This window comes from Protopterus annectens, chromosome 9.part0 (genome assembly GCF_019279795.1).
Source record: "Protopterus annectens isolate FY-2018-M chromosome 9.part0, PAN1.0, whole genome shotgun sequence".
NCBI classification, from domain to species: Eukaryota; Metazoa; Chordata; order Ceratodontiformes; family Protopteridae; genus Protopterus; species Protopterus annectens.
In genome coordinates, this window is record NC_056743.1 from 250236323 (window position 1) to 250248910 (window position 12588).

Here is a 12588-nt window from a genome sequence, read left to right on the forward strand (position 1 = left end):
TATTTGCTTTCCACAGGCGAGACAATTATTAACTTTTTCTGACATCGGTTAGAGCAAGAAAAAAGAATCCCCAATGGGGTACTTGGGTTTAGAGGACTTCAACTTCAATTTCGGAAACGAAAACTCAGGTAGCGGACCACTGGCACTCGTAAAACTGCTTCTGCTTGGGGCTCTGCAGCAAGGAAGACTGATGTAATGGCGTCGGCTACCTGATTTTATATCACTGACAACCTGACGTCAGTCGTGGAGCGACAGCAACCAACGCAGAAATACTAACCCTCTGGTATTCAGGCCAACTGAGGGCTACCCCTGGCAGGAATACCCAAGTGTGATGACTGCAACAGTGATACACGAAGAACATCTGAAACTGGATGCAGGGGATGCAAGACATAATGGTAAGCAGCTAATGACTGCAATACTTACTTAAAATAGTGTTATACAATGGCATGCTCTGACAGAGTTGCAAGGTCTCGTTTCATGTCACTGAATCTCTTAATATACTACCCACTAGTAACTTGTGTGCATAAACGGTAGACTGTACAAAACACACTTTAATAAACTGCAGGTTAACACTGTAGTTCAATATAGATCTCATCACAAATACACATATATGTATGAAATTGATAAATGTTTAATTAGAAGGAAAGGAAGTCATACCTGTGTTCAAATTCACTTATGAAGTTTTCATAAAGCTAAGGAATAAAATAAAAGGGGATATCATCAGGTTATGATTCACACACATATGGACATTTAATTAAGAAGGCAATGAAATTCAAGCTAAACTGATCTAAAGTACATGCAATCCCCCAACAGTCTGCCTGTCAGGACTCTTCAAAAAGACACAAAGTGAAAACTATTACTAAAAGTGCCAGAGTTTACTTATTGACATTTGATTACAGGGAAATTCTGACTGGGTAGGACCACATTTTCAGAAGGCCCAGGGAGAAAATCTTCAAAGTATCATAAAACATTTTAATAATAATTTTACAGTCTTTAAAAATAATAAAAAAGCTACAGTTTAAATAATTATACCAAATCAGACATAATACTACAACATTGGTTAAGAATGAAGTAAAGTCAAATATCAGTGGTCTCTGGCTGACTAAATTTGCAGATAATTGCAAATGAGGAGCTGTCACCGAATCCCACACTGACACAAATGTTCTCCAGGAGGGGCTGAGACAAACAAACAACTGGTGTCAGAGACATGGACTAAAACTAAATGCCAAAAAAATGCACAATAGTATCCTTCGGGAAGTCATCCACCCCTGGTAACTTATCATATACTGGCAAAACACCCCTTGGAGCTGACCCAGTAGTCAGGGACTTAGGGAAACACACAGATAGTAATCTAGCCTTTGACCATCACGTGTCTACAGTAGTGAGGAAATCATTCTATGTTGCACAGCTTATAAACAAAAGTATGGCATCCAAGTCCAAGGAAGTCATTTTCCACCGCATTCCGCATACATCATAGCTATCATTGAGTACAATGCCCCTTTTGGTATGTATTTAACCAGGCATATCCAACAACTGTAATGTCCACAGAGGTTCCTCACTAAAAGAATACAGGGCTTAAGTAAAATGTCCTATGCAGATCACCTCAAGGCTCGATCCCTGTATTCAGTCTCCTACTGGCATTTGAGGGGAGATCCATGCCCGAAATACGAGGCACTGTCAGACCCCACTCTGACGCATCTCCTGCATATTCACAAAATAAACAGGACCCAAATTATCTGTTCTAAAGACTTAAACCTTGCCTGGGTTATAAATAGGACCTGTTGGAGAGACAGGTATGTATCCCAGAGATTACCCAGTCTCTGGAACAAGCTCCCCCCCATCCATGTGAAGCAGAGTTCCTCCCAAACCCAATTCAAGTGCAATTTGGGACAATTGGATGGGGAACAGGAAATTTATCCCTGGCTTGGCACCTATGTCTCTAATGGACTCAGGCAGCCTGTAAATGGCTCATCTCCCAGGCCTTAGCTTATACACGTTATAACTCCTTAGCCACTGCTTATACTTATCAGGGGTATCAGAACGGTCAGAAATTTGGGATGCATGGCTAGGCTTAAAAAGGCCCTTGTGGTTGTTAGCCTAGTAAACACCTATGAACCTAATAGGTACAAGTTATATGACAATGATTCAATACAGAAATTTTAGCCAGTTTACAGAAAAAAATAAAGATAAGTTAGTATAAAACAAACAGGAATTGCAATATGAACTGGAGAGAAAAAGCAGGCTTATGATGTACTTAAGATAGAAAGCCAGGGAGAGAGAAACTGACAGAAGTAAGGAAGTGAGTGAAGGAAGGAAGAGCGAAAGGAGGTATGAATAGGTACTTGTTCACATTTAGGGATATAGTTTATTCTGCTGTTGAGCAAAAACAGAGCCAACTTTTGGGTAGGAAGTCTTTCAGAATGGTTTTGAAGGATGGAAGGGAGGGTATCGACCTGATGGACACAGCTAAGGAGTTCCAAAAAGCAGACCTTTTGCAACCAAAGTTTTACTGTACTTGTTATGATACCTTAGTGCCCATACTACATAACTAAATATTGCTCTGCAATGTTAATGATATTCTGCATAAAAATAACTTTCTAAAGAAAAACAGTCATCTGCTAATGCAGTAACTGAGCTAGCATACAACTTAAGGTTGTCAGTTAGTTCAACTACTGCATTTGCAGATTACTACATATTAACAAGGCCTTCTAAAATTACAATTATACCAAGATAACCAGAAGTGCAAATGAATTAAAGCATTGCTAAAACTTTAAAACAGTATGTTACACCTCCTCAGACAATTAGGAGGGTAGTTTTGCACCCAGTCACAGATGACTACAAGAAACAGGGATATGCTAATACAAAGATGGCGTTATGAATAGGTGTCAGTGAAATATGCTAGTTGTGCTTATATAACATATATGTTAGTAGTAAGTTGGCATTAGAGTAATTCAGAAATAGTGTGGGGTTCTTTTAGGTAAGGAGGCTTGTATGGAAGGTTAAGGTAACAGCTAAATGTTTGGCAAGTCACAAGTATACGAGCCTGTTTGCAAGGCTATGTAGCGTATCATCATGGAACTTATAAACAGTGACACTAGTAATCTCCAAACTCTCGACCCTACCCAGTTCGGGCTTGTAAAAGGCAGATCATGTCTCCTAAACCTGATAGACTTCTTTGAAGCGGTCACCACAGCTGTAGATGAGGGTAAGGTGGTACAAACAGCCTATCTAAATCTCGCCAAGGCTTTCGACACCATCCCCCACTCTGGAATTATAGACAAGCTCACTAAACTAGGTATAAATCCTTATGTCACAAGATGGGTTGCCAACTGGCTCACTGACCGAACACACACTGAAAGTAGCAGACTAAATCCAATTTCAGACCAGTGACAAGTGGAGTACCACAGGGTTCAGTCCTAGGTCCTCTCCTGTTTGATATCTACTTCTCTGAAGTACAGGCTAACACAGAAGGTCTTTGGCTAACAAAGTTCGCAGATGACTGCAAACTAGGAGCCATAATCAACTCTCCCAACGATGTGCACATCCTACAAAAGGGCCTCGCTGAGACGCATGCCTGGTGTCAAAGCCATGGCCTCAAACTCAATGTCAAAAAGTGCATTTTATCCCGTTTGGTAAAACCTCTGTACCCATGAACTGCGACATAGGCGGTAGTTTACTTAACACCGAAAGTGCGATAACAGACCTTGGGACACAGGTGGACAGTAGTCTCTCCCTAGATAACCACATCGCCACAGTAGAATAGTTCCTGGGTTTCCACAAACTAAAACAAAATCAACTGGGAACCAGCAAGAAAAAATCCAGACGAGGATCCAAACACAGCTCACGTCTTTTATTGCACAAATAGTCAGCAGTTAAGCGCTTTCATCCAAATGGATGAAGTCCATATCCATTTGGATGAAAGCGCTTAACTGCTGACTATTTGTACAATAAAAGACGTGAGCTGTGTTTGGATCCTCGTCTGGATTTTTTCTTGCTGGTTCCCAGTTGATTTTGTTTTACATCGCCACAGTAGTCAGGAACTCCTACGTGGCACACCTCATCACAAAAGGTTTCTCATCCAGGAAAAAAAGAGGTCACTGTTCCCCTCTACTCATCACTCAGACCCCATTATAGAGTACAACGTCCCTTTTGGTATGTACCTCACAAGACATCTACAACAACTGGAAAGGCCACAGAAATACCTCACAAAGAAGATTACCGGCCTCAAACAGATGCCCTATGCAGACAGTCTCAAAAAACTCCAGCTTTACTCTGACGCATATTGCCTACTCAGAGGCGATCTCTGCTTAACATACAAAGCTATGTCAAACACAGAGCTGTTGGTCATGCTCCACGTAAAGAAATCCCAATCCCTCCGAGCTACACGCTCTAGGGACCTAAACCTTGTCACCACAATAAACAGAACACGCTGGAGGGATAGATTCCTGTCTCAGAGACTTCCCATACTCTGGAACAAATTACCTATCTATATCAAACAAAGCTCCTCATTAGCACTCAAGAAAAATCTTTATGATTGGATTGGAGATGGAAAATTCACCCTGGGGATCACTTCTGTGGCTCTGCTTGACAGGGGCACAGGAAAATAATTTTCTTGGGTGGCAAAAGCCAGGGTACTTTTTGGCTAGGCTTATATAGGCCCTAGGGCCAGTAGCCTAGTACCTACCTATGAACCTATAAAGGATTCATAGCTCACTGGAATAAGATGTGGATTTTGGAAATAGCCTTCTTTGAGGTTTCTTTTCTTAGCTAGATCTTGTTTCTACAAGACTGCGCTTCAACATGAAACTATTACAGTGGCATGCGCATATGGACACTTACTAAGAATTGGTTTCAGAGAAACAATAGCATTTCCTCCTCCACAAGGTACTGCACCTACCACACATTTAATACCACTGAAAACTGCAAGGGTGTATTAACACTTATTAGACTCACCCCACCACCTCATAGCAGGTATCTACAAGATATCAGCCTAGAGAATCTTAACTGCTTACCACATTACTACTAACTATAGGGATCCCTCACAGGTCTCCTATATGGCATACCAGTTACCTAAATCAACTCAATAAGATAGCCCAAGGCTAAAACATTTTCAAAGAACACTAAATGACAACTGTTTCATCTGGCATACTTAATTAAATTCCGGTAAGTAAGCTCAGAGATTTCTGGACTGTGTAAATAACTCCCTGGCACAATCATTTCCTACCCCCACACAGTACAGTTGTGTACACTTACCATAAATGTAGATGTTAGAGTGTATTCACTGTTGCAGTCATTACATTTGGGTAATCTGCTGGCAGGTTGCCCTCAGTCGGCCTGAATTCCAAAGTCTTGGGTCCTGTGTCGGTTGCTGTCTCCTCTTCCATGACGTCAGGTCGTCAGGGGTATAAAACATGCAGCCAACGCCATTTTCTTTAGTTTTTCTTGCCCCCAAAAAGGTAGCAAATTATATATATCTAGAGACAGAGACCGAGACAGACAGAGACCGAGACAGACAGAGACCGAGACAGACAGAGACCGAGACAGACACACACACACACACACACACACACACACACACACACACACAGACACACACACACACACACAGACACACACACACACAGACACACACACACACACACAGACACACACACACACACACAGACACACACACACACACACACACACACACACACACACACACAGACACACACACACACACAGACACACACACACACACAGACACACACACACACACAGACACACACACACAGACACACACACACACACACACACACACACACAGACACACACACACACACACACACACACACACACACACAGACACACACACAGACACACACACACACACAGACACACACACAGACACACACACACACAGACACACACACACACAGACACACACACACAGACACACACACACACAGACACACACACACAGACACACACACAGACACACACACACACAGACACACACACACAGACACACACACACAGACACACACACACAGACACACACACAGACACACACAGAGACACACACAGAGACACACAGAGACACACAGAGACACACACACAGAGACACACAGAGACACACAGAGACACACAGAGACACACAGAGACACACAGAGATATCAATATAAACGTTACCTTCATCTACAAGCAAATACACCACATAGGTTGTAAAAGATAGAGAAGGAAAGAAACTCCATAATGACAGGGGGTAGAGAAGGAAAGATAAACTCCAGAATGACAGGGAGATGGCGGGAGGGTAACCTGGATTGCAACAGTGAATACACTGGAACATCTACATGTATGGTAAGTGTACACAACTGTACTATGTTCTTTGTGTTTCACTGTTGCAGTCATTACATTTGGGAAGAATCCCAAAGCTATGGTTGGGAGGCTGGAGCTAAACAGCATTAGGAGCGGCTAAAAGGCCCTGCAGAACTGCAGTGGCAAAGTCTGCCCTGGATTTAGAGTAGAGAGGCAAATAATAATGCTTTGTAAAGGTGTGAACAGAACTCCAAGTAGTAGCCTCTAGAATGTCTTTGGTTGGTACTCCCCTGAGAAAGGCTGCTGAAGTAGCTGTAGCTCTGGTGGAATGAGACCCAATGCCCTTGGGCACAGGTTTACCATGGTGTAAATAGCAGAAATAGATGCAGTGGCTTATCCACTTTGAAATTGTCTGCTTTGAAATAGCCTTGCCTTCTGATCCTGCAGCATATGCCACTAGTAACTGCACAGTTTTTTCTTAGAGCTTTAGTCCTGCTCAAGTAGAATCTTAGCTGTGTACGTCCAAGGAATGCAGAATTCTCTCCCCCCTTGTTCTGCGGATTTGGATAAAAAGTTGGCAGGTGAATTGTTTGATTAAGAGCCACACTGGAGACCACCTTAAGCATAAAAGTAGGATTTGTCCTCAGAGACATCCTGTCTGGGTAAAATATGATAAAAGGCTCAACAGCCATGAGGGCCTGTAGCTCTGAAACTCTTCTTGCTGAAGTAATTGCTAGTAGCAGAGCCGTTTTCCATGATAAGAACTTTATTATCAGTGGTAGCAGCTGGTTCAAATGGAGGCAGGGTGAGCTTTTCCAGCACATAATTGAGGCCCCATGCAGGCAATGGTGATCTTCTAGGAGGCCTTAAAATTTTGTACAGCGTTTCATTTTGATTACTGGTTTTTACTTGTTACTGATAGCTGTACTTTAGCATTAGGAGGTACCCTTTCTTTATTAACTGTTTGGCTCCTCTAAGATACTGCTTTAGTAAAGGATGGTGGCTCTGTATTGTAATGAGCCGAAATGGCAGAGGCATGGATTTTAACTGATGAGAAAGATAGGCCTTTGTCAAGCATCTCAGTTAAGTATTGCAATATCTGAGGAATATTTGGTTCTGCTGTATTAGTTCCTTGTGTTCGATTCCAAGCACAGAATCTCTTCCACTTGTCAGCATAAGATTTTCTAGTACTAGGCCTTCTGGCTTCCAAAATGACATCCATCACAGCTTTACTGAGAGGTGTTGTTTGTATGACTGCATGATCAGCCATGCTGCCAGGTTCAGGGTCTGTAGTTGATTGTGCAGGATCTGATTGTTTTGCTGGGACAGTAGTTGTGGTCTTTGAGGAAAGATCCAAGCTGGGTATTGAGACAAGTTCCTTAGAATTGGGTACCAGTGTTGGCGGGGCCAGTCCGGGACAATTAGTATCATCTTCGGTTTCTCTTATCTGACTTTTAGGAGGACCTTCGGGAAAAGAGGCAGAGGAGGAAATGCATAAACTGATAGGTTTTTCCAACTGAAGGATAGGGTTTTCCACTTTCCATGCTTGTCTGTGATAAGTCCTTGTGCAGAATCCTTTCAATTGATAATTGTGAGGAGAGGCAAATAGATCCATGTCTGGGCTCCCCCATTTCTCTGCTATCATGCTGAAGACTTGTGGATTTAGTTTCCACTCGTGAGGATCCATAAGGTTTCTGCTTAAATTGTCTGCTAGAGTATTTTTGTTTTCCTGGCAGGAATTGAGCTTGAAGATATATTTGGTAGGTCAAAGCTGTGTCCCACGGTGTCATGGCTAATCTGCAAAGGGGGTATGAGTGTGTGTGCCCCCTTGTTTGTTTATATACCACAGGACTGTGGTGTTGTCCGTCTATCAGTAGTTGTCCTGGATGAAGCAAGTCCTTGAAGACTGTTAGGGCATTTTGAACAGCTAGCATCTTTTTCTGGTTGATACGTAGATGCATTTGTTTTGGTGTCCATATGCCCTGAATGCATCTTCCTGCTATGTGGGCATAACAGGCATAATCTGATGCGTCTGTTAAGGTATGGCTTGGCAGGGGGTAGAGTGAAGGGCCGTCACATGTTTTTGTGACATGACTTTGTCCATCACAGAAACTCCTGTTGTAGGCAGGGAATGAGAGGAATCTGTTTCCAGACTGTGAGAATGTTGACTCCATAAACTTTTTAGGTACCACTGAAGTTTGCTCATATGCAGTCTTGCATACGGAATCAGTAGGATGCAGGATGCCATGAAGCCCAGAGCATGCAGAATTTGTCTTGCAGAAGACTGGGTTTTTGTTGTCATCAGTTTGAACTAAGTAGTCAGTTGCCTTTGCTTGTCTGGCGTGAGGTAAGCCACCTGGGCAGTTGTATTTAAGCTTGCACCCAGGAATGTTATCTTTTGAGAGGGTACCAGTTGTGATTTCTTTTCGTGTCTGTACCCTAGGCATGTTAGAAGCCTTTTCACAAACACCAGTTGTCGAAGAAGGGTGTCCTTGTTCTCTGCTTGAATGAGACACTCGTCTAAGTAAGGATATATTTGTATACTTCTTTGTCTGCAAAATGCAATTACTGGTGCCAGGCACTTTGTAAAGACCCTGGGCGCAGTAGATAAGCCAAAGGGCAGTGCAGAGAATTGGTAATGCAGTAAGCCAGCCTTGAATCCGAGGTATCTTCTGCATGATTGTCTTATTGGGACATGCAGGTATGCCTCTTTTAGGTCTAATGTCACCAGCCAGGCATTCTTGCCCAGCATAGGCAGAAGCTGCTGCAAAGTCAGCATTTTGAATTTTGGAATGTCCAGGTATGTGTTCAAAATCGATAAATCCAGTATTGGCCACCAGGCTTTGTCCTTTCTGGATACCAAGAACAGTAGAGTAAAAACCTTGTCCTTTTTCCTGTTCTGGTACCATTTGAATGGCCCCCATATCCATTAGGGACGTAACCTGTTTCTGTGCCTCTGCCCATTGATTTTTTGGCAGATCTGGCCAACCATTTGCCATTGGCAGAGTGTGGAAATGGAATCTGTATCCCTGTGATACGATGTTTAGTACCCACTTGTCCTGGGTTACTAACTACCGTTTTGAGCAAAAAAAGTGCTAATTTTCCCCCTATGGCTGCTGCCAAAAGATAAGTTCTTGGTTTAGGCAGAGGGAAGTCATTGGGATTTGCTTTCTCTAGGTTTGCGCTTTACCTCCTCCTGATTTGGAAGTGGAAGTGCCCCATTGCTTTGACCTGTATGAATCTTGCGCCTGGTATCTGGAACCCTTAGGGCGTCTGGATTTGCCCCTTTGAACACTGTCTGACACAGGAAAGGACCAATTTTTTGTAGGCCAATGTCTACTAAATCTTGGTGGCTGCACTTGTAAGAAGTTTTTAACAGTTTACATAGACTTAGCTTTGTCTTCCATTTTCTTTAAAACCTCTTCTGTCTTAATACCAAACAGAGAATCATGCTGTAAAGGTGCATCTAGCAGTTTAGCTTTAACATGAGGCAAATTTTGTTCCTTTAACCAGGCATGCCCCCTAATCACAGATCCAGTAACTTCGGCCCTGCAGGAGGCCTCTAAGGAATCAAAACCACATTGCAAACTATGCTTTCCTACTTGTTCAACTGCATGCAATAATTCCTGCAATTCTTTATTTTCTGCACATTCTGAAATCAACATCATTTTCTGTTTCAGCAATCCCATAACATGTTGTTGGTACTTAAGCATATGAAACTGACAATTTAAGGCCCTGATTGCCAAGGTTGCAAACCTTTTTTCCCCATCTGTCCAGTACCCTTGAATCTCAGAGAGGAGATAGGATTTTTTGCTGTTGAAGCCTTAACTCCCTCTGGACCCTGTGAAATAGTTTCAGGATCAGCAGCAGGGTTTCTAAATAAAAATTAATGCGAGTCAGGGACCCTGTAATATCGGTCAGGCTTACTGAGAGCCGGAGGTAAGGAGTCAGGGGGTCAAACTTGACTCCGAAAACACATCAACAATGTCTAGGACACGGGGAATGGCTAAAGGCCTGTGCTGAGGGAGAAGGCGGAAATCCCTGAGCCTCTTTTTGATTCTGAGTAGTCTTGACTCTCCCAGTGAAAATGCTCCCTCATAGTATGCAATGTTTCTCTAAATGAATAATCCTCAGGAGAAGATGCAGATGGAATAGACTCCTCAGCATCAGAATCCTCATTGGGAGGAATAGATAATTCCTGATCAGAAGAGGAATCAGAAGAAATAGAAACCATAGTCAGTGTCTTGCCTAGGCCTCTTATCTGAAGGGGGATGGGTACCCCTGATCAAGGTAATAAGATCTTCAGCCATTTTGATCATCTGTTTTTTAGGCATAGAGGCCTGTGCACGTGGCTCATGCGTCTGTTTTTTAGTTTTAGAAGTTGTTTTTGTCTTTGGTTTTGCAGCTGTCGTCTGTTTGAAATACAAATGTTGAGGTCTGAATACACCCTCAGAAGTCGGTGTCTGATCAGCGGCTCCAGACCCATCTGAGGGAGATACATCCGTCAGTCCAATACCTTTAGTATGTTGCAGCATGCCAGACTCCACATGGGTGTCTGTAGTGCCCTGCGACCTGAAGGTAGCGGGTATCAGGGGCTGCGAAAGCACCTCACCGAGTACCAGGGAACTGGTGACTGGCTTAGGAGAAGCTTCGTCGGTTTTGGATCTCGACTGCCTTTCTCTGTTCTTTTCTTTGCGTTTTTTATGTACTTCGGTAGTCGGATTGCTATCCGACTACATTTCTGGGTAGTTAAATCTGTTTCAAAAATAATTTGATGCAAAAATATACCGACGTTTAATAGTGCGTTGGTTAAATCTAGCACAAAATCGACAGCCAGGCACGTTGTGATGAGGGCCTAGGCAAGGAATACAGTATAAATGGAAATCCTTAGGAGGTATTTGCTTCCCACAAGTAATACAATTATTAACTTTCTGACATCGGTAAAAAGCAAGAAAAAAGGTTTCCCCCAACAGGGTACTTAGCTTTAGTGAAGCCTTCGGTTCTGAAACTCAAACACGAATATTTCATTAGTCGGCCGACTGGCACTTGAGAAATGCTTCTGCTTCGGGCACCGCGTGGCAAGAAAGACTAAACAAAATGGCGCCGGCTGCATGTTTTATATCCCTAACTACCTGACATCATGGAAGAGGAGACAGCAACCGACGCAGGACCCAAGACTTTGGAATTCAGGCTGACTGAGGGCAACCTGTCAGCAGACTAACCAAATGTAATGACTGCAACAGTGAAACACAAAGAACATCCAGGGGTGGTAACTTCCTTGACTTCGTCCTTACAAACTGCTCCATATCCCGTTCCATCCCATGTCTTTACCTGCCTGGTTAAGTATTTATCATTTAGCTGCTATCTTTACCTTCAATACAAGCCTCCTTACCCATAAGAAGCCAGAGTGCCCTGCTAAAGTGTTTGATGCCATTCCACATGAAGGAATAATAAGCTATTTCTACAATCTCAGAGCCACGCTTGGAGGTCAAGGGACACCCAGTCACAAGTATGTGCCACAGAGGAGTCATCCCACAGGAATAAGGTGCTGATTTTAGAAATAGCCACAAGGGGATGAGAGCTGCAGCAGTAGAAACTGCTAATTCTTGTAGCATGCAGGTACTCGCTGTGATGTGATGAAGAGAAGAGCACCAAGGAAAAAGCAAGAAAGAGTAGCTGTGGATAGTGCCATCTCAGTAGAGCATACTAAGCTAGGTTCGCACTCACTGTAGATCCTCAGCACCATATGCACTTGTCTCCAACAAATATAAGCCACAAGTACTGTGTCTACTGCTTTACAAAATGTATCCATACTGTTCACAAATACATGTGTGGCACAATAAGTGTCTCAACTCGTTGGCCAAATGGCAGATTAACACTGTCCCTATTGTGGAGATATCCTTCTAGTTGCCTTGAAAGTTGATTGATTGGCATCTCTCATTGACCCCTGCAATGCTGTGCACCAATACAATAATTTCTGCAACTGATATGGCAGCTTCTACAACTGGATCCTTGCCCAGTAGGATACTATCCCCAACCACAAATAATTACGGCCATTTGTATGTCAACCTCCCTGTCTTACTTGTCTAGGCTCAGCGTTAACTCTTTACCATTGTCCAGTGGATAGCAGATTGGCTTTTTCATAGACTGGCTTACTGACCAAGATTACACTGTCCAGATATGGGGATTCCTCCTCTAACTACAGAAACACTGCCAGTTGATTCTCACAAGGCTCAGTCTTGAATTCACTCTTGTTTAACATGTACTTCTTAGACATCAAATTGGAAATTC

At 42.9% G+C, this 12588-nt stretch overlaps 1 protein-coding gene across 1 annotated transcript in view; it reads right to left on the reverse strand.

Annotated features, from left to right (window-relative positions):
• The window catches only part of PSMD13 (proteasome 26S subunit, non-ATPase 13), an 890326-nt gene that overhangs the window by 674450 nt on the left and 203288 nt on the right, over positions 1-12588 (reverse strand). Inside the window, exon 3 of the mRNA XM_044082827.1 lies at positions 658-692. Within this exon, the coding sequence (XP_043938762.1) occupies positions 658-692 (35 nt within the window). The remainder of the gene's footprint in view (positions 1-657; positions 693-12588) is intronic.